The 21,693-nt window shown below is 42.5% G+C and overlaps 1 protein-coding gene across 9 annotated transcripts in view; it reads left to right on the forward strand.

The window, feature by feature from the left end:
- The window catches only part of XYLB (xylulokinase), a 123,281-nt gene that overhangs the window by 86,036 nt on the left and 15,552 nt on the right, over positions 1-21,693 (forward strand). For 8 of the 9 annotated variants that reach the window (XR_015056011.1, XM_085872891.1, XM_085872894.1 and 5 more), the window contains 3 exons: positions 1,418-1,476; positions 9,926-10,013; positions 17,782-17,876. Coding sequence is in view for 7 of the 9 variants with exons in the window: in XM_085872891.1 (XP_085729017.1) it covers positions 1,418-1,476; positions 9,926-10,013; positions 17,782-17,876 (242 nt within the window). In the remaining 2 variants the exon portion in view is untranslated. Of the gene's footprint in view, positions 1-1,417; positions 1,477-9,925; positions 10,014-17,781; positions 17,877-20,168; positions 20,417-21,693 lie in introns of all 9 variants that reach the window. The other variant, XR_015056010.1, reaches the window with a different exon arrangement.

The raw sequence follows: 21,693 nt of genomic DNA on the forward strand, positions 1-21,693 counted from the left end.
AGAGTCTGGGCCGGCTACCTGGCCACCCTCGTGGTGACTCGATGGGTCCCCTTTATCGGCGACCCCTGGTGTCTCCGCTCGGCCCGGTGCGTCGCGAACACGCCAGTCGCTTGGGTGGCTTGATGAGCAGCTTGTACGGTTCTCCTCAGTCGTCCGGCCTTCACCGCGGCCTGGACTAGCCGATGTCGCGCTGGAGGAGCGAACGGGTCTCGACCCCAGCTTCCTGCTGGCAACCCTTCCACTCCGAACTCAAATGGCTCAACTCCTGCCAGTCTCCAACCCAGCCAACACCACGAACTCCGCTCTACCACACACCACCACTCAACCGCCTTATCGGCGAGCGAACGCGGCTTTTTATAGCCCCAAGGGGAGGGCCGCTGTGGGCTTCACCGCCCGAAATCAGCGCCCTCCCCCTTTTCACCTTTGAACCTTCACCCAGGCTGGATTCGCCCCTCTCACTTCCGATTGGCCAGCTTCTTCAGAGGGTAAGGCCTTTTTGATCCGTTTTGCAAGTCATGCTTGCACGCGGACGTGGTTGAAATCACCGGCTTCACGCGGACGTGCTTGAAATCACCGGCTTCACGCGGACGTGGTTGAAATCACCGGCTTCACGCGGACGTGGTGGAAATCGCGATCAAACGCGGACGTGGGTTGTCGTTGTTGTTGTTATTGTTGTTGTTAAAATAAAAGATAAAGAAAGAATAACGGCTAACTCAAAGATGCACAGCCCGGCACACGAATAATACCCTTTATACATCGGTGGGGAAATCTAACCTGGAACACACACTTACCGAAATAACTGACCTCTGGGGAACCTGACTGGTGTTCTGTGAATTTCCACAACCGTAACAATATAATATATATATTGTATATGATTGGAGTTGTTGGGATTACACATTTTTAAAGAAGAAGGCGCTTCCAACCAAAAGTAAAAATTCGATTGACTCCGCTAATTTGAGCAAAAAAGCAAGAGCAGACCTGGTTACAAACCTCATTGCTGCAAAAGGTGCTTCCACTAAGTGCTGACCGAAGGGGCTGAAATACTTTTACAACCAGTGAATTTTGATTTGTACATGTTTTTTGCAGGTGTTTCTGACATGGACCTCCTTCACCTATTACTATAACAGTGTTTAGTTTTATCCCTTCGTTTATGAATAAAAAAGTTAACTTGGAAAAATTGTTTCTACAGAATTCATAATTCATCTAAATGTGGCATTATTGGTATGTGCTGAATAATTTTACAGGCCGCTGTACATAGTACCCTTCTCTATCACTTAAAATATTGTGCAAGTTGGAAAAACCTCAAATATTTTATTTCTTTCCTTCAAACATTGAGCTCGGTGCTAACAGTGGATAACTTAGTGCACATCGCATACATTGGTTAACTTTTTGCACACTTGTGCATTTCTGTTTTCAGTGCCTCAAAGTCGAATTCTAGCTACAGGTGGTGCTTCTTGCAATGCAGATATCTTGCAGGTGAGAGGTTTTTTTGTTTTCTCCTTTCAGGTAAACTTTTTTTTTTTCGGAAAAAGTTCGGTCCTGTCATCATATCCTCAAATTAAAGTTCTTCATCAAAAGGAATGTTTCTCGTCCTTCGTGTAATGTAATGTTGAATATGAGAGAACACCTTGTGGCATCGACATTGAAAAATTTGTTACCTCTATGCACTATATTTTTGGAAACTCTTGATGAGCTAATGATAGGATCAGATTGGTTATTGGACTTATTTTTTGTAAATATACAGCAATTAAATATATTTATCGTCAATTCGTAAAGCGCTGGTTAATTACAAGGATCTCTTTCATCGGAGTGTGATTCCATCAATTTTTTTATTTGACTCATCGACTCACCCACCTCTCCATCTCACCCACTTTAAAAGCGAAACTTACCAAAAATATTTTTGCTAAGTTGATCCGCATCAGTTTGCTTGCTAAATAAGCACCCATTGTCAATGCCATTATGAGAGGCAGAGAGATCCTTGTTAGCCTTGCCGTTTCCAAAGGGATGGGAGAGGCTTCTGCCACTCGTCTGCGTGTCAGTGAATGTCAGAGTCCGCACACAGATCTGCTTTATATGGATCGCTCATTCTCAGATCCAACTAAATCTAGACACCTGAGCAAGGCTCTGCGTTTTTTTGTAATTCTCTGTCTTGTTCATATTTTTAGATTGCAGACAAAATATAATTTAACTCCATCGGCATACACAGGCATGGATAAATTCCTTCAATGCTGGGAAAGATAGAACTGCTCGGAACTTGGCTTACAACATCTCGGCATGATGTTCATTTGTGACTTTTCTACTTTTCTACCCTTCTTGTTAACCCCCACCCCACACCCCACCCCACCCCAATCCCTCCTCCTTCCAAATTTCCAGTTTTCCCTCCTGAGAGTTTCCTTCTGTATCCATCCCCATTTTTTGTTTTTTTTTTGTTGGTCACTCGGTTCTTCACAGTGTTGAATGAAACGATTGGTTAATCTCAGTTTCTTCAATAATTCAGTTTTTTCTTGAGGACCACACATGTTTCCTGTGGATCTGCGAATGAGATGTAAACCTCTGATTGAGATAAATGTTGAATAATTACATGTCCATTTCATTGTGACCTAATCACGTAATGCTTCCTCTTCGGGATCCAACGTGGAAGTAACAATCTCAATACCGGATATGTCCACAGCTGGCAGCAATCACTGCATTGCCTCATCGTCACATTGACCATATAAGATTATAAGCACTCAAATCTGATCCTGGGGAATGGCAGTCCACACCTGAATCAATTCTTGTTCCAGCTCATGAAGGGTCTGCGGCTGTCTTGGCAAGGTTTGAACACATGAATCAATGAAATTCCAGAGATGGTCAATTGTATTTAAATCTGGTGAGATGGCAGGTCAGGGTGGTATGACAAACTTTGGCATTAACAAGAATGTTCCTTGTTCAAATTGCCAGGTGAGCAGAAGCATTATCATGGATAAAGATTATTCCTGGACAAGTTGATGAAGAGTAAGCAACACATGTTGCTATAAGATCTCATTAATGTATCGATCAGCTTGACGTTGTGGAAACCAAGGCCTTCAAGATTATTGGAATCTTCCGTGATAAAGCTGAGTCTGTGGGTCTATCACTTCGCCATCACAGACAAGTCGGTGCTCTCTCTCTCTCTCTCTCTCTCTCTCTCTCTCTCTCTCTCTCTCTCTCTCTCTCTCTCTCTCTCTCTCTCTCTCTCTCTCTCTCTCTCTCTCTCTCTCTCTCTCTCTCTCTCTCTCTCTCTCTCTCTCTCTCTCTCTCTCTGTCTCTCTCTCTCTCTCTCTCTCTCTCTGTCTCTCTCTGTCTCTCTCTGTCTCTCTGTCTCTCTGTCTCTCTGTCTCTCTGTCTCTCTGTCTCTCTGTCTCTCTCTCTCTCTCTCTGTCTTCGACTGCCTCCTTTCTGGTCTTGTACCCTCTGTTCTTTCCGTGCTTTGTTCCTCCCCTTCCCTTCAAGTTTCTGCAGGGCACACAAAGTCCACCATCGATCCACTTCCAGTGAAACCACCTAAATCCAGGACCATTACTCACCTCCACTCATTCGCTCCTCTTTTCTCCCACCTGTGGAACCAATTTCTACATTCTCTTCAATCGCATTGTTTCCGCCAAGTCTTCAAGGCAGCTGTTCACCACCATCTTAGATTGTCCCCAATCCAAAACCATGATCTTTGCTACTGCCACCCTTCCCCCTCCCTCCTTCCACTGGTTAACCTTCCACATGTCCACCTCTTTCTAGGTTTCCAGTTTTTCCATTCTGAGAGTTTTCTTCTGTTTAAACTTTGTCCACCATGTGCTTCCTCCCTGACCCCTCATTCTTCCCCACATACCCAACTTGCACAAGTCTCCCTCTATTTAGTCCCTCAACCCTGTTGTCGGTGTTTCTCCACTATCATTGTACTTTTCTACCCTTCTTGTTAACCCCCACCCCACACCCCACCCCACCCCAATCCCTCCTCCTTCCAAATTTCCAGTTTTCCCTCCTGAGAGTTTCCTTCTGTATCCATCCCCATGTATCTTCCACTACCACCCCCCCCCCCATTTGTCCTCACTCCCACTCTTTGTCCAAGTCTGCCTCTATTTTAGCCTTCAACTCTGCTGTTGATGCCTCTCTCTCAACTGTTCCTTTTGTCCTGTTGTGTTCTGACCCGTTCAGTGTACTAATTTGGGCTCTTTTACAAGCCTCGACAATGTATACATAAAATATATAATAATAATAATAATAGTAACAATAATAATCTGCCATCACATTGCCATGGATACGAATTAAGTTGGTACGAAAATTTTCACCAAAACGACCCCACATCATGACACTTCCACATCTATAATTTGCGGCTTCTTGGACACGCACATTGCATCTTCTCAAGACCTGTGTGTGGTCATCATGCTTTTCAAGGAGAAACTTGGATTAGTCATTGAACATAACACTTGCCCATTTGCCTCCAAGTCCAAGGGAAGTGAATGTCCTTGGATATTTCAAAATCAATATTCAGTATTGAATGCAGTAGTGCGAATTCAAGTATTGCAAGCATGTATGGATGTGTCGCGGTGCAAGACTTGGATGCTGAAGAGGATGACGAGCATGATCCCTGCATCATGGACATGCCTCAACACAGTGTTGACACTTATCCTGTGAGGTCCAGGGAGTGTGTTTGCAGTACTCTGGGTAGTTTTAAACCGATTGTGTAGATGGGTCATGTAAATGTATCAATCTTGAGTGGGAGTCCTTATCCAGGGACATCCACTTCCTGGTATATCTCTTGTTGATCCAGAGGCTTCTTGACGTCCTCTGATGTCTGTCGTAAACAGTTCGTCTTGTCACGTTAAAGAGCCTTGCAACATGACTGATGGAAGATGCTTGAGTCCAATGATTTGATGCCTCTCATTTTCTGACGGATATGGCATTGTAATGCATTGTTAGCTCCACCACCGAAGGTGGAAGGAGATTATGTTTTCACCCATGTTTGTCTTTCTGTCTGGTTGTCTGCCTGTCTGTGAACAGGATATCTCAAAACGTTATGGACGGATTCAAATGAAATTTGGTGGACAGGTTGGGTATACGATAAGGGCGAAGGATTAGTTGATTCGATTTGGTGAAGATCCGGATCCAGATCTGAGTAATTTTTTCAAGTTACTCTTCCCCATTGAGAGATCGCACCAAAAATGATATGTAGCACAATGTCTCAAAAAGTTATGGACGGATCCGGATGAAACTTTTTTGAAAGGTTGGGTATATGACAAGGACAGATTGATTCGATTTTGGTGAAGATCTGGATCCAGATCCGAGATGTTTTTTATTTTTCAAAGCGAGTCGTCATAGTTGAGAGATAAGGCCAAAAACGATATATCGCAGGATATCTCCAAAAGTTATGGACGGATTATGATGAAACTTGGTAGACAGGTTGGGTGTGTGACAAAGACAAATTGATTCGATTTTTGTGAAGATTCAGATCCAGATCCAGCCTATAACTGGGATACAAAATGTAAACTGTTCAGCCTGGCGGAGGTATGCAAGCATATAATGGGTGTTTTTTTGTTTGTTTGTTTTTTGGATGATCCACACACCGGTGTCAAGACTTGTACATTTGCTCAGAATGCCTCCTCTCACCTCTAAAAACCTAATGGTGCAGTTGCTGCACATGTTGAACGATTATTGCTTGAAGCAATATCGTTGCAGGGCCGGGTATCGGCTGCGAGAACGACCGAAAGATGGAGCAGCAGAGTCGGCTCGACCGATCACCCGGAATTTAAATCTTACTTTTTCGGAAAAGTCCGAGAATTACGTGTCCCTTATCGGACCGTGATGCGTCAATATTTCTACCACGTTGTACAGGGTTATTTGCCAATTTTCAAAATACCTAGAGACCACGTGGCGATTTACCGAGTCTCCACACCCTCGATGGCACCTGTACGGAACGAGCCACTAGCGTACTCCATCCGAGTGTGACCCGAGCGGACGGTCACCAAAGTCCTGTCAGTCCAGATGTCCCCTTACAGCGGCAACAGCCTGGCTAATTTTCCAACATGCAGCACGCTAAGCCAATGGAGGAAAGGACACAAACAAGCTGAAACATTTAACAATCGGGGTGTTTATTAACAATGGGGGAATGAGGGGAGCACATAAGGGCAGAGTTAAACCGATTAAAAGAAATGCACGTATGTACAAGCAAAAAGCACTTAACAATTCATTACTTATGGACTGGCGCCACAAACACACACACACGCACACACCCAAAAGAATCAGACCAAAGTGGTCTTTATTCGGACCTCCAGCCCGGAGGACAGTCGAGCTGGAGGTGAGAGTCTGTTTGACCTTTTCGTCTCGTGCGGTCTTCAAGGACCAGGTCCTCGGGGCAGAACTGGACCCCCAGCATGATCCAGACGATCCAGACGCCCTCACGACCGGGCTCCAGGCGAACAAAGTCAGCAGGGCGAAGACTGGCAGGAGAAGACCCTCCATTGCACTGACTACTCCGTGCGCAGACGCTTTCGCACTGAACCACCTTGCACGCAGATGCTCATTTCTTGCCAGAACCCCCGCGCTAGGGTGTTTCACAAAATTTATTTTCACAAAATTTTGCCAGATCGCTTTTTGTCTTGTTCCAATTGGCATTGTAAGCATCTGTACCAAAAATGGAGTCAATTGCTGCACATTTAGGGGTGGCACACTTTTTCACAATCTTGACGTTTTTTTTCTATTTTCAGGAATAATGGCATCAAGAAAGAAATGTAACTTGCTCGAGAAGCCCCCTCTACCTTCCATTTTAGGAGCTCGCCTTCCCTCAAAGGAGCAAGTGCTACTCCACCTCCTCTATCATATTGAAGAGGGGAAGGCATTATCAAAGGCCACAACAGCAACAATGGATGAAGTAAAGAAGATATGGGAGAGAGCGAGTTTACCGACAATGACGGATGCCAATCTTCGAAAAAAGATCAAGAAGCTCTATGCGGAGTACAAGAAACTAATAAAAGAGAAAAACAGAGAGACGGATGAAGCTCTTTTACATCGTGAAACTTGGCTAGGGGATCTTCAGGACCTCTTCGATATTGCTGCAGCAAACATATTCGACCTGAAGACCCCCAAAGAAGACAAAGAATTTCTAAGGCGCCAAAGAGAAGACCGGATGTCATGCTCTTTTGGATGTGTAGACAAGGTTCAGCAAGGGAAGGATAAGAGAAAGAGGGCAAGAGAAGCTGAGAGAAACGCAAGAGCTGAACACAGTGCAGAAACAATGGCAAAACAGAAGTGTATCCGAGGTACTCACACGCTATCTCGATTGAGGGAAGAAGTTGGACAAGATTCATCAACAGCCTCTGAAGATGGTTCAGACGAAGAGTTCGCTTACAGGGCAACGCCTGCCAAGCCCAGCCATATCTCACATGCAGGATTAAAGAAGCGAGGCTCATCTGAAGTACTTGTTGCTTCATTGACAACAACATGGGACAGAGAGGGTCTATCCAATCGTCAGGCTGCTGCATCCTTCATAGTGACAGCAAAGAGCTTGGGACATGATGTTAGCAATTACTCAGTAAGTTCCGCAACTGTCCAGAGAGCTTAGGTTGAGCAATAAAAATTGTGAAAAAGTGTGCCACCCTTTACTGGTGTCCTATTGGCTCAATTTTTGGTACAGATGTTCAAAATGTCAATAGGAACCAGGCAAAATGCGATCTGTCAAAATTTGGAAAACTTTTACTTATACCATTATATTGTGAACCACCCTACCCTGCGCGCGGACCGTGCCCATAATTATACCCCCCTCTTCAGAGGGGGGGGGTGCCTCCTTGCGACCATCCCTCTCTCACTGGCTGGTTTTGGTGCGCAAATCGCTCGTCGTCTCCCTCACTGGCCAAAACGGGTGGCAAGCTCCTTGATTGGCCCGGGGCGTGGTGACATCACGTGGACCGCCCCTCACACAGTCGGGGAAGTCTGATTGGCCGGGCGACGGTCACCTCACTCGTTGCACGCTAATTGGTTGAGGGCCGCCACGAAGCTCCTCCTTGAACTCCGCCCACCATGACGTTGGCCAGAGCGAGGTGAAGGAAGCGAAGTGAAGGTGAAGGTGAGGGTGATGCGGTGTTGATGTTTGTGTAAAAATAAAATAAAAGAAAACCTGACTATTAAAATAACTCCACAGCGCAGGAACATTTAATTACCCATAAGACTAGGGATGGGACTCTAACTGGCAACACGTACTTACCGATATAACTGATCTATAGGACCTGTATGTTGAGTGCAGTAAACTTCCAAATCCGTAACAATATTACGTTATATGAAAACGTTATGGGACCCTATCTGGCAACACGTACTTACCGATATAACTGATCTATAGGACCTGGACGTTGAGTGCAGTAAACTTCCAAATCCATAACAATATTACGTTATATGAAAACGTGCAATCAGCTGTTCTGCACATCCCCTGTTCCATAAAGGCACTTTGAAATGCATGCTGGAACAGTCCTTCAACAATAACATTCTCAATTCTATATGTTTGAATTTTTATGATGGAGAGTGTAATAGCTATTCTCTTGTATGCAGCCAATGGCTGCGGGAAGCATCATTTGTTTGTGGGGATGTGGCTGTGCCACTGTATTTTAGAGCAGTGCCCTGGCCAATTTCCAAATTCCTGCTCAATGCCCCCTCCCCCCCCCCACTGCAAGATAGAACAAGAATTTGTAATTTGTTCAGAGTGCTGGTGAAAACTAATCTTTTCTTCATGAGAAGGGCACTGTTGGATATTTAACATCCACCAACTAATGCCAGCAGACTGGACGCAGAGTTTGACGTCCATCCGAAGGACAGCACACACATTGATGCTGACCTCACATGACATCAACTCGTATCAGAAGCGTGGATTACAAATATTGTACACCGTTCCTTCCCAATTCCATATCCCAGCGATGCGTGACGTCATCGCCAGGTGACGAAGGAAGGTTGTACTCAGTTTTTACTCCGTTTGTTTGCTTTCTTGCATTCTTGTTGTACACCGCTCCTTCCCAATATCCAGGCGATGCATGACATCATCACCGGGTGCGTCGGGAGTACTCAGTTTTTACTGTTTTTTTTCTTGCTTTCTTGTTTGTCCGGGTGATATCTCTGCTATCCTTTGAGCTAGGAAGCTGAAATTTGTTGACAAACGTGAAGATGTGCTTCAGCAAAAAACGATATTTAATTTTTTTTGATTAATCAATTAATTACTTAATTATTATCGATTTATTAATTCCTTATTTATTTTCTTTCTCATCTGGGCAATATCTCGGGCACCTTTTGAGCTCGGAAGCTGATATTTGGACACGACCGTGATCAAGTGATTTGGCTATAAAGGGTATTCTTTGATTTTTTGATTACTCAATAATCAAGTGGATTATTTATTCATTTTTCGATTAATTTTCAAAAATTACAGATTTGGATAAAACGGTGGTGGTTTTTGAATGCTATTAGCCAATTGATGAAATTATTTTACGATTATTATTTATTTATTTTAATTATGCAATTAATCAATGAATCAATCAATTATAATTGCACACCGCTCCCTCCCAATTCGTCTGCATGTGCTGCACGGAGGCACTGCCAGGTGCCAAAGGTGCTCCGGCAATGTCGCATGCTGGAGGATTTGTTATTTATTTATTTGGCATGGGGGCAGTTTACTTTGAATGTCTCTCCACTTTTCTAAATTGCATTTGCTCTTTTTCCATTACAACCTGTTCTGTGTAAAGTTCAACAACCTCTGTCCAACCTTCTACTCCATCTTAAACACTGTCTAGTCTTACAGATGTAAAAATATAATTGCTACAAAATGCCTGTATTGCATTCCTGTGCACTGGACAGGAATTGGATGGTCATCCTATTTAAAATCCCCATACTTTGTTTTAATTTTGATGTACCTAATTTATACATCTTTCTTTTCCCATACCAGGTGTTAGCTGATGTTTTTGAAGTCCCTGTGTACACGTTGGAGACAACAAACTCTGCTTGTCTTGGAGCTGCTTATCAAGCTAAATTTGGTAAGTCACTTTGCTACTGCCAGTTTGAAGTACTTTTGTTCTAAACAACCATCAGACATCACTCAGTGGAAAATGCAAACCTACCCTGAAATCTGTCGCATACTTGGCAAGAAATGGCACAAAAAAAACAGAAAATAAGGAGTTGAAAAAAAAAAAGTCACGAGAAAGTATCTATAGAAAGTGAAGAATTAACATAAAAAGGTGGTGATTAATGAAAATTAAACTTGCAAAGCCCAGTGTGTCCACAAATGCTTGAGAACAGACGTAACAGTTACATGAAGTATGTTGTATCCATGCAGTGCATTGTTAAAAGACGACCTGCCCTTCATCTACAATGCAATGCTGTTGAACCAGAATCAAAGCTAAATATTCAGCTCGATGTACGATCACACAATGCACATCAGATGGTATACCTTATCACAAGGAGAATTGTTAATACTGTGTGCCTGACAGGAACTGCAGAATGAAGGTTTCAAAGTTGATTAATGCAAGGGAATTTGCAGTATAACTCAATATCAAGGCACAAACAGGTAATGAGCTTAAAGATATTGGATGATAGTGTAGGCCCTGGTGAGGTTTTTTTTTGTCAGATCCGGTGAATTTGGTTCATCTATCATCGGATGTCAACCAGCTGGGTTACAAAACTGGAAGGGCACTCTTCGACATCGCGACATCGTCAGATATGCCTCCGCCCACATTATTACATCTATCTATAATTCCAGCAATCTTTGTGTGTGTCTGTCTTTTTGTCTGCGACCGCCGTTTCTCGACGATCGCTGGTCCGATCTCATTGAAACTTGCCAGGAATATTGCCGGGGACCCCCGGATGTGCCTTTTCGAGGTTTGATATCGATCGGACGAGCGGTTCCCAAGTTATGGTCATTTATCTGTCGACCAATGACAAGACACGGTGCTATGACGTCACGAATGACATCACAATTGATGTTTATTTATTTATTTATTTATTGCACGATTGACGGTCCGATCTGATTGAAACTTGCCAGGAATATTGCTGGGGACCCGCGGATGTGTCTTTTCAAGGTTTGATATTAATCGGACAAGCGGTTCCCAAGTTACGGCCATTTATCTGTCGACCAATGACAAGACACGGTGCTACGTCACGAATGACGTCACAATTAATATTTATTTATTTTAAAAAAAAATTTTGCACGATTGATGGTCCCATCTGATTGAAACTTGCCAGGAATAATGCTGGGGACCCGCGGATGTGCCTTTTCAAGGTTTGATATTAATCGGACAAGCGGTTCCCAAGTTACGGCCATTTATCTGTCCACCAATATCTGCGAGAGAGTGGGGGCGAGAGAGGAGGGGGGAGAGAGGAAGGGCGAGACTAGGGGGGATAGAGGGGGGAGAGAGGGGGTGAGAGAGAGGGGGTGAGAGAGAGGGGGCGAGAGAGGGGGATGAGAGTGGGGGGCGAGAGAGGGGGATGAGAGTGGGGGCGAGAGAGGGGGATGAGAGTGGGGGGCGAGAGAGGGGGATGAGAGTGGGGGGCGAGAGAGGGGGGATGAGAGTGGGGGGTGAGAGAGGGGGGATGAGAGTGGGGGGGCAAGAGAGAGGGGGCGAGAGAGGGGGCAAGAAAGAGGGGCGAGAGAGGGCTGCACATACTGGCACTCACCTACGGGCACGCACCTATGGGCCCGCCCCTACGGGCCCGTACTAGTTATTATAATACTTGTACCAAGTTTGATTTAAATCCCTGAACCCAGATTCAATATATTAAATAATTCTGGCTGCCAGACCATGCATCCGATCAGGTTGAAATTTCAAACATATATTCCACATTTCTACAAGATCATAACTGACGTTTCAAATCAATTGATGAAGCAGTTCAAGAAAAGGATTTTTAAAAAAGATTTTCATTCAAACCAATGTGGCTACCTGACCATGTGACCTATTAATTATTTATTCATGAACACCTTGATATTCCTAAGGCTTGGGGAACGTGTGAGTAAAGTTTTCTCTCGATCTGTCAAGCCGTTCTGGAGAAAAATATTTTAAAATGTTTATTCTTCAAAAAAAATCATAGCTGCCAAACCATGTGACCTATGACGTCATAAGTGGAACACTTTTTGTTCCTCATGGATAGGCGATAATACCTGTGAAGTTTCGCCTTGATCTGTTCAGCCATTTCGGAGAAGATATTTGAAGGTTTTTAAGTTTAAAAAAAAATGGTTGCCAAACCACGTGATCAATGATGTCATCAATCTCCTCCACCCCCCCCCCCACCCCACGTACAATTTAGCCCTAGATGACCCTCAAAAATTTATTATAACAAAGGTTAAAGGTTAAAAAGAGAGCCATTACAAAATGGGTGGCGATGTCCATCGGTCCATTAACATTTCAGCTTTTTTGCCTCCCTTATTTTGAAAATGGCCGTTAGAGCCGCTCAGATCTATTATTTAATTAGCAGCTTGATAGCTTTCCTGTCGAAATATATATATATATATATATATATATATATATATATATATATATATATATATATATATATATATATATATATACCATAATGAGCGTTGTGGAGAACTCTGTTGATATGCGATGGGCTATGAGTGGAGTATTCATGCAGAAGTATTTCATGAATGATAGTGAGTCAAATGCTGCACAAATACTCCATGGGTTACACATCTGATATCAAGAGTGGGACACAACACTAGTGGGGGTTTATATTTATGCCATGATCCCTAATAGTGGATTTTTGGGGGGATGGAAAACAGCAGAGATCTTCAGTGAAAAACTTACTCAATCGACGTGACATTAGCGATTGCACACTCCAAGATGGCCACTGCAAGTTTCACGTACCACTACAGGAAATGACCAGCATGTCCATTCCAATGGAGATCGGGGGAGTGCTTGTCACGCTCCACATGTTTCAATTTACCCACCGATCACATCACGTGCCTTCTGGTTGAATGGTTTGCATTAGCGGGAGCATTTGTCTGGGTGGCAGACAGATGGTTGTTCTTTGCGAATTATGCGGTTTTACCGTGTGTGACATAATCTGTGGCGATGCTCACCATAACATTCAGGAGGTGCGTCTGATGTTTAGAAAAGGAATGTGGTCATCATTGGTTAGATAGTTATCGGTATGCTGTCCTGATGAGGGCAAACAAGCCTGAAATCCAGATAGGTGGCTCCGTTTGATGTTTAAGTTTTTTTTTTTTTAATGTTAAAGGCTTCAGTCACAGACTAAATATTCCTCATCAAGGCCAAGTCTGGGTGCAAGTATCAACTGCATTGATAGACAAAGTAAGGAAAGAGGGAATAGTCAGAGTTTTTGAGGAAGTGAAAAATCTGCTTTTTGAAAAGGGGAAGGTCATAAGTGTTTGGGAAGATGTGAGAAGGCAAAGAGTTTCAGAGTTTGGCAGTGGAGGGGAAGAAACAAACATCGTCACTGCCAACTCTTGAGTTGCCAATAGCAACACAATAATCATGTGATGTAGTGGCTTGTCGAGTATTCCTTGGTCTTGCTAATGGTGGAGGTACACAAGCAGCAAGTTCTTGCGAGCAGAAACCAAAGTAATATCTGTAGAAAAGAGAAAGAGAGCCTCCTTTGCGGCGTAATTTGAGCGGATCGAGTTTTGAAGTCACATTGGTAGAGTTGACAAATCGAATAACTTTGGATTCAATTCTGTCCAGTAAGTATGTGGATCTGTAACCTCCCTAGATGTGATCGCAGTACTCTACACAAGGATGAATCAATCCTTAATATAGTTGGAGCAACTATTCAGAGGAGAAGAATCTTCGACATCTGAACAGGACTCCTAATTTATTTGAGGCAGACTTAGCTATTTGTGTAATGTGTGGATTCCAGGATAAATTTGAAGTTGGAGTAATACCAAGAAGGTTTATTGTATCACATGGTGTAATTATAGAGCTTTCAAAGGAGATTGGAGAATTGAGAGGAGTTTAAGAGAGAGAGAGAGAGAGAGCGATGAGAAGAAATTGAGTTTTTGAAGCATTAAACTTAACTTCATTGCATTTGCCCCACTGGGAGATCTTGTCCAAATCCGAATTTGAAGAGGTGGCTGTGATGAAACGAGATGTAGATCAAGTGAGGGTAGATGGGACAGATGGGAAAGACATGGAGGAATGTAATGTTGAGTCATCAGCATACGAGTGTATTAGGTATATTTGTGGAAGAAAGGAGGTCATTGATAAAAAGAAGGAAGAGTGTTGGAGACAGAACGAAACCCTGAGGTACACCGCTGTTGATAGGGAATGGAGGAAATGTTGAACCATCAACAATTACGGAGATATAGCGGTCGGAAAGAAAGCTTGATATGAGAAAGCAGAGTGAAGGAGGAAAGCTGAAAGAGGGAAGCTTGGATGTCAAACCCCGATGCCAAACTCTGTCAAAGGCTTTTGAGATATCAAGGTCTACATCAAAGGATTCCCCAAAGTTTCTCAAAGAAGAGGCCCAGACATTCGTAATGGAAGAGAGGATATCACCTGTAGATCTTGCCTTGTGAAAGCCATATTGGTGGTCAGATAGAAGACTGTGAGTTCAAGATGCTTGAGAAAATGGGAGTTGAGAAGAAATTCAAATACTTTGTAAACGGTAGAAACCAGAGCAATGGGACAGTAGTTAGAATGTTTTGAACAATCACCCTTCTTTAAAATAGGCTGTATTCAGGCATGTTTCCAGGTAAGAGGAAAAGTTTGGGTTTTTAAGCAAAAACGAAACAAATGGGCAAGTATGGGTGCAAGTTCTGAAGCACATTCCCTCAAGACATGGGGAGGAATGCCATCTTGCCCATAGGCCTTGCTTATATCCAGAGAGAGGAGTATTTTTTTGACTGCATGAAAAGAGATTATAGGAAGGGACATAGGATTGGTAAGGGGAGCATCAGAGGGAGATGGAATGTTAGAGTCATCCAACGTGGAGTTCGAGGAGAAAAGGGAACCAAAAAGTGTTGCTTTATCGGTCAAAGAGACAAGAATAGTATCATCAGAAATGGAAAAGCGAAGGAAAGGTAGAGCCGCAGAAGTTGTTGGGGATACTTTTAGCTCAGGACCAGAAAGATCTATTCATGAAAGAAGATGAGAGGTTGTCACATTTCTTTTGAATAATGGAATGCTTCGCCTCACGTATAACATGTTTGCAATGATTTCTGGCAGATATGAAAGCTGAATGCGAGTCGGAGGAAGAAGAGTTTTTCCATGTCCGATATGCGGCATCCCTTGCATGAATGGCCGCAGAGCAGGAATTATTGAACCAAGAATTGGTCGACTTGAAAGAGAAGGGATATAAGCCTCCATTCCTGCAACAATATCCTCAGCTATACATTCAGCGGAGATAGAGGCATCGCCTGAGGAGAGGCAGTAGTTTTTTCAAGGAAAGTCAGAAAAGAAGTTTCATAAACCAGTCCTGTTAGCATTATTAAAATGCTAATACTGGCGCTTCGTTGGAGCAGCCGGATGAGAAGTGGTGGTGATAAGCAAAGTGATGTTCACAACATTGTGGGAGGAATAACCGATTGGAGGTGAAATTGTGTAGTTGTAATGCAACGGATTGGAAGTGAAGAATAAATCCAAAGTGTTGGTAGTGTGGTCATGACGATCTGTGATATGAGTAGGGTGGGTGATAATTTGCTCCAAATCATTGAGAATGGAAAACATAAGAGCTTCAACTCCCCCAACGTCCGTGTGGGAAGATTTCAGCCACTCCCTGTGGTGTACATTGAAGTCTACGAGATAGAGAAATTCTGCTTGAGGGTGTTTGGATGTCAGGGCCTCAAGGCAAGAGTTAAGCTAGTCAAAGAAAGCAACAAAATTTGTCGAACTGGGAGAGCAGTAAGTGAAACAGAGAAAGAATAGTGATGGTCGGGATACAAATCTTAAGCCAGATGACATCAAAGTTTGGAATTTCGAGGTCCATAAGGCGTATAGCAGGCGTGTTGATGTTGGAGTAGACACAGACTCCTCTTTTGAAGCGGAATCGTGAGTGAAGGTTGTAGATGGAGATATTATAAGAGTTAACAAGAACATCTTGTGATAATTAGGTCTCTGATAGAAGTAAGATATGAGGAGAGAAGCTTGCAAGATGATGTTCAACAGAGGAAAGATTCGAAGAAAGACCACGAATGTTGGTGAAATGAATTGAAAAAGAGTCCCATTGGTTGGAGGGACCAACACTACAACTGTCTGAGCCCCCTCCCCCCCCCCTCGTTGGCAGCAGAGACAGGCATGTCACCAGAGATTCTTTGCACCCCATAATGCCGGGAACTCGGGGCCATTAATTTTTCACACTTTATCATGTTTATATTTAATTGCAGGCCATCTGAGGGAAATGAGAGGAAAGAGAAATAAAAGAGGGAGAATGTAAAGTGAGGAGTGAAAATGATTGAGTTAGAAAAGTTGATGATGAAAAGTGTATGATGTTTGTTTGAAAAGTGTATGATGCTTGTTTGCAAGAAAGAGAGATTAAAGCTGGCATTGGGATTCTCGTTTGTACTAGTGTGAACGTCTTTTTAGCTGTGGAGGAACTCTGGGAAGGGTTTGAAACAGCAAAGTGCTTACCTTGAGTGTGGCCTTCTTGGGTTGCTTTATGCAGCTTCTTCGGCTAGAGTGTGGGAGGTGTTCATAATTTATATAATCCTAGCCACCTAGGTTTAGTTGATTCGGTGAGAGCTGATCGGCTATTCCTTCCATTCACAGGTGACAGATGTGGGTGGGTCTTTCTTTATTGTATATATATATATATATATATATATATATATATATATATATATATATATATATATATATATATATATATATATATATATATATATATATATATATATAGTCATTTTTTCTGTGGTTCAATTCCATTCGTCCTTCCAGGGCTTCAATACAGCTGTTCACCACAACCTACGGGTCACCTCACCATCCATACTCATGATCTATTTCACCCAAAATGATTCCATTCTCATTCCCTCCCTTTTTGAAGGTTATTGTGATTCCCCATCCCCCCTCTTCCTCACCCCTTTTCGTTTATTAGCTGTCAGTTGGTTTGTTCCTTTTCTATTTCATCCCTGCCTTCTCCTTCCTCTTCTTCCTGTTTCATTCAGCTTGTTTGCAGCTTATTCACCCCCAAGTTTCCTTCTTCCCTTCCCCTTGATCTCACTCACTTCTATTCTGCTGTTGATGTTTCCCCCTTTCCATTTTGTTCCCTTCCATTCTGTTCTTACTCTTCCACAAGCCTTCCACCATGTAAACCAAAAAAAATTAGAAAGCTAAAGTTAGGAGGCAAGTGTACAAGTAAAGTAAAGATGGAAGAAGATAGAGGAAAAAAAGATGAAATGTCAGCAAAGGTAATTTTAGTTCACAGCATGTGCATATCATGAGCAAAGTGAGTGCATTTCTCCACTCAAATGGAAACGTGACTTCAGGCAGGAGTAAAACATAGACCGAAATGAGAAAGATAAACCAAATAGCTGCTGCAGACATGGATCACTTAAGGGCAACGAAAACATGCCAGCATGCTTCTTGATTTAAAACAGCTGACCGATGGAAGCTGCAGCCATTTCGATCTCACCTTCATCACCATACCTTTGCTCAAGGGTATTTAAAGTTGTTGAGTGCAGTCTGAATGGTGCACTTTCAGTGAAAGTTGATTTTTACATGGATGTATAAGTGAGTGATAGAATGGGAAAAGGTGGTAAAAAGCCTGCCTGATATCAGTAACGTTTATCCATCCTTTAAGGTTTTGCTCAGTGCCTGAGATTCAAATTACAACTGCCTGCTCCGTTACAACCTACAGGCTTGCTTTTTGCCGAAGGAATGTCCTTCCCCGATGTTGTCAGCACAGCGGCTCCCCACAAACTCTCTGCCAGACCAAACCCTGCTGCAGTGCAAGTAAGGCCTGAACTTATGCTTCCCACCAAGCATGTTTGTGCTCATTGACCACTCATCATCAAAGTTCCCCAAGTCCATTCCTCTTGTTCAAACATCTTTCTGTTTGTTATTCCCATCGGCTCAGTCGGTTTGCAATTTCTCCTGTCGATGTTTATCATGTAAGTTCCTCCTTCTCAAAGCGAGGCATGTGTGTATTTTCAAATGTCTCAACAGCAGCACATCAACCTTTTCTTTGTTTATGTGGCTGAACAATAAGCTGTTAAAAAATAATCTTTCTTTTGAACTTTACAACCACAAATTAAATCCACCATAGCAAGCTGGTTTTCAATGGCCGGTGACTTCAAATGGACTTTGAGTGTCAGTGCGCACGAGAAAAAACGAAAAGAGTCGAATAGCAATATAATTTGATTCCTTATACATTTGCACATGCAGACCGATACTGCTTCGATCAATACTTTAAAGAGATTCTCATGTTCACCTGGGTTTTGCTTTGAAGATGTTGGTGCATATTTGTTTCACATTCGTGATTCATCTGTTTTAATTTAAGCGTTCTTCTTCACCAGTCTTTTCCACATCTTTGTTCTTTTCATAGTAGGCGAGCACATCGTGTATACACTTCTGCATTGTTATTTGCCTATGTGTGTCGGGGTAAAGGGCAACTTACTTGTGAAATAAGGAGATTGTTTGATTGTTCTTTCACACACACTCGCAGGGACCCACGGAACAATATTAGCATGTCGATGCAGCTTTTTTACATGATGAAGTGCAATGCAATGGTCATGCATGTTTTTGTATACTTTATGGCGTGAATATACAAACGTATTTACAGGAGGCCATTGGGACCACCATGCTTATTCTTTTTCTGCACTCAAGGAAGTTAATTTACCAATTCACTTAACTTAATGTACTAACTCTGTTCTCACTATTAAGTTAACCTCATTTCATATCCACACCCCTTTACCGAGCCATTTAATCTCAAGACAGGGAATTGAGCCATGGTATCAACACACTAGCTATTTTTCAAAAACACCTAGCAATCTTTGAAATCCACACCATAAATTATGTTATGCGACTTAGAATGTACAACATGCACTTTTATGTGTTTTGTCGGAATTGTTTGGTATTTGCATTGGTAGATAAGTAAAGAATGGAGAAATGTGAATTTGGTTCTAATATAGGATATGGCCATATGTAACATAACTCATAGTGGAAGTCAGAAATGGTCATTATTGAGCAAAAATTTGCCCAGGCAAGTGGAAGCTAACTCAGGGTCAGTCGGTTTCATCATTTTTTGACGAATCATCAGTTACAACTTAGACAGAAAACGCACATCACCGAGGCTTCCAAGCATGTATGGTGCGGTGGCTGAAGGGGATGTGTATCATCAGGATTCTCATGTATGTGCAACTTGTGAATGTCTGCAGCTGGATAGGGTTTTAAACAGCACGGGGCTTACCTTGTGTAGCTTGTAGTGCTTACCTTGTATAGTGTAACTTTTCTGGGTTGCTTTATGCAGCTTTCTTTGGCTGGAAAAGCATGGAAGTTTATATCTATTTATTACTAAAACTCTCATCTTGTATGTATGTATGTATGTATGTATGTTCCCGAAATACAGCCAAAAGAGTACACGATAGCGCAAACATTTTTGCGCCACCTTCCTTACCGTTCTCCTGCAATGTGCAGTATCAAGTTTCGTTCAAATGAGGCAACGACAAAAATTATTAAAAAATTAATTCCCGATTCAGTTAAGTACTCTACGGGAGAATTTGATCAATGCAAACCTCAGTGGTATAGTTCGCTGGAGCTATCTTTATTTTTTTTTCTTGAAATGATTGATTTTAAAATCTCAAACATTTAGTATAGACAAAGAACAATTTATTTTTAAGCATAAAATAAACATCGCTATTTTGATGTAATACTTCCGTGTTCATTAATAAATAAAATTGTGTTTCGAAGATTACACATAATAATTCGTTCGACTTTCTTTTCTCCGGTTTTTTTTTGCACATTGACGCGCAATATCAAGTTTCGTTCAAATCGGGCAATGAAAAAAATTATAAAAAAATCAATTCCCGATTCAGTTAAGTACTCTTCGGGATTATTTGATCAATCCAAACAACCTCAGCAGTATAGTTCGCTGGAGCTATCTTTTTTTAATTGAAACTTTTTTTTCATCAACCGCTGTCACAACGGGAACCCAATGGGTTCACGGGTCGTCTGGTCTATTATATAATGCAAAGTGTGGTGTCTGTCCATGCGTTTGCCCATTTGGCTGTCTCCCGTTTCTGCCAGCTGCTTTGTGTGCTTGAAACACCTATCCTACAACTCACCGCACATCGTACGCAGTGCAAATTACTTCCTCAGGAGAGTCAAGGATATCCACCTGCAGGAAGATGACTTGGTGGTCTCCTTTGATGTCACCTCATTGTTCACATCGATACCTGCATGACTGGCAACAGAAGCCTTACATCGATACATCGACAATGACATAAAGCTAGAAGAGAACAGCAGACTAGGTTCATCACAGATTCATGTCTCGAGTAAGCCTGCTGTGCATGAACTCGACATACTTCACTTTGATGGGGCAGTGCATCACCAACAACAGGAAACACAAGCCTGGTATTGGCTTAATAGTTAAGGTGGCTGGCTTAAAATCCTAGGGTCTTGAGTTCAAGCCTCTGTTATGCCACTGAATATGCACCAGATGGGTCGACAGCCTGTCATCCTTCTGAGTCAAAAAAATGAGTACCATCTTACTGGTAACGGGGGCATTGCATCAGCGGCACAGCTGCACCCCCAGAAAATGATGCAGCCAAGCAGCCATAGGCTGCATATGAATAAATAAATAACCAGGAAATACAAATGGTATCACCAAACTCGGGGCTCATAGCAGAACTCGATGTGCAAGCCTTTGAAGATGTCACCCTAATTTAAGAGTACACACCAAAGTTATTGCTATGGAACGTAGACGACACATTTGTGGTCACTTTGGCGAACCAATTGGAAAGCTTCCATGCAAACCTGAACTCAGTCACCGAAGCTCAAACTAATTTGCAAGGGTGTAGCTGTGAATCGCTGGGAAGGTTCACTGGCATTCTTAGGTAACTTATTCTTCAGAAGATCTGATGGTCAAATATACTCAGCAGTGTACCACAAGCCCACACACACAGACAATATTTCGTCTTTTTTTCCATCAATTGGGCTGTATCCATTGCTGCTTCAGTTTCATGCGTGAAACTTCCATTTGCACCTGTCGTTGGAAATTTTTTGCTCAGGGGGGTTTGGGATACCTTCTCTGGCTTGCTATCTTCATGGTTGTATACAAATTGGATTCTGTAGTCTGTTGAACTTTTCATGGATTCAACCAATTGAACACGTCATTGTGTGTGCACTTGGTTGAGTTACATCAGGCCGCTACCTCCTTGTCTCGGCAGGTACATTATCGGGATGCACCGATTTTTGTAGAACATTTTGTGGATGGTTAAGAGTTTCCTTATTTTTATATCTAGTTTTGTTGATTTCTGTTTGTGGCCAGTTTATTGTTCCACAGCTGTATTGGAATGCTGATATTGCTAGTTGGTTTAAGATTTTGATTTTGTTTCTTGGGGTAAGGTATGTTTTCAGGATCAGCCTCATTCTATGCAAGTATTCTTTGGAAAATGTTTTGTGCATTTCTTTGTGGCATATTAGATGGGCTTTTCTACTCGATGTATTTGTATGATGCTTCGTTGTCTCGTTCCTGTATTGGTGTTTCTCGGTCGATTTTTATGTTGTCCGTTTTTGTTGGTTTACCTTGTACGAATGTGTATTTGGCACA

Source organism: Eptatretus burgeri, chromosome 3 (assembly GCF_056783735.1).
Source record: "Eptatretus burgeri isolate ZD-2024b chromosome 3, Ebu_testis_v1, whole genome shotgun sequence".
In the NCBI taxonomy this organism is placed as follows: Eukaryota; Metazoa; Chordata; class Myxini; order Myxiniformes; family Myxinidae; genus Eptatretus; species Eptatretus burgeri.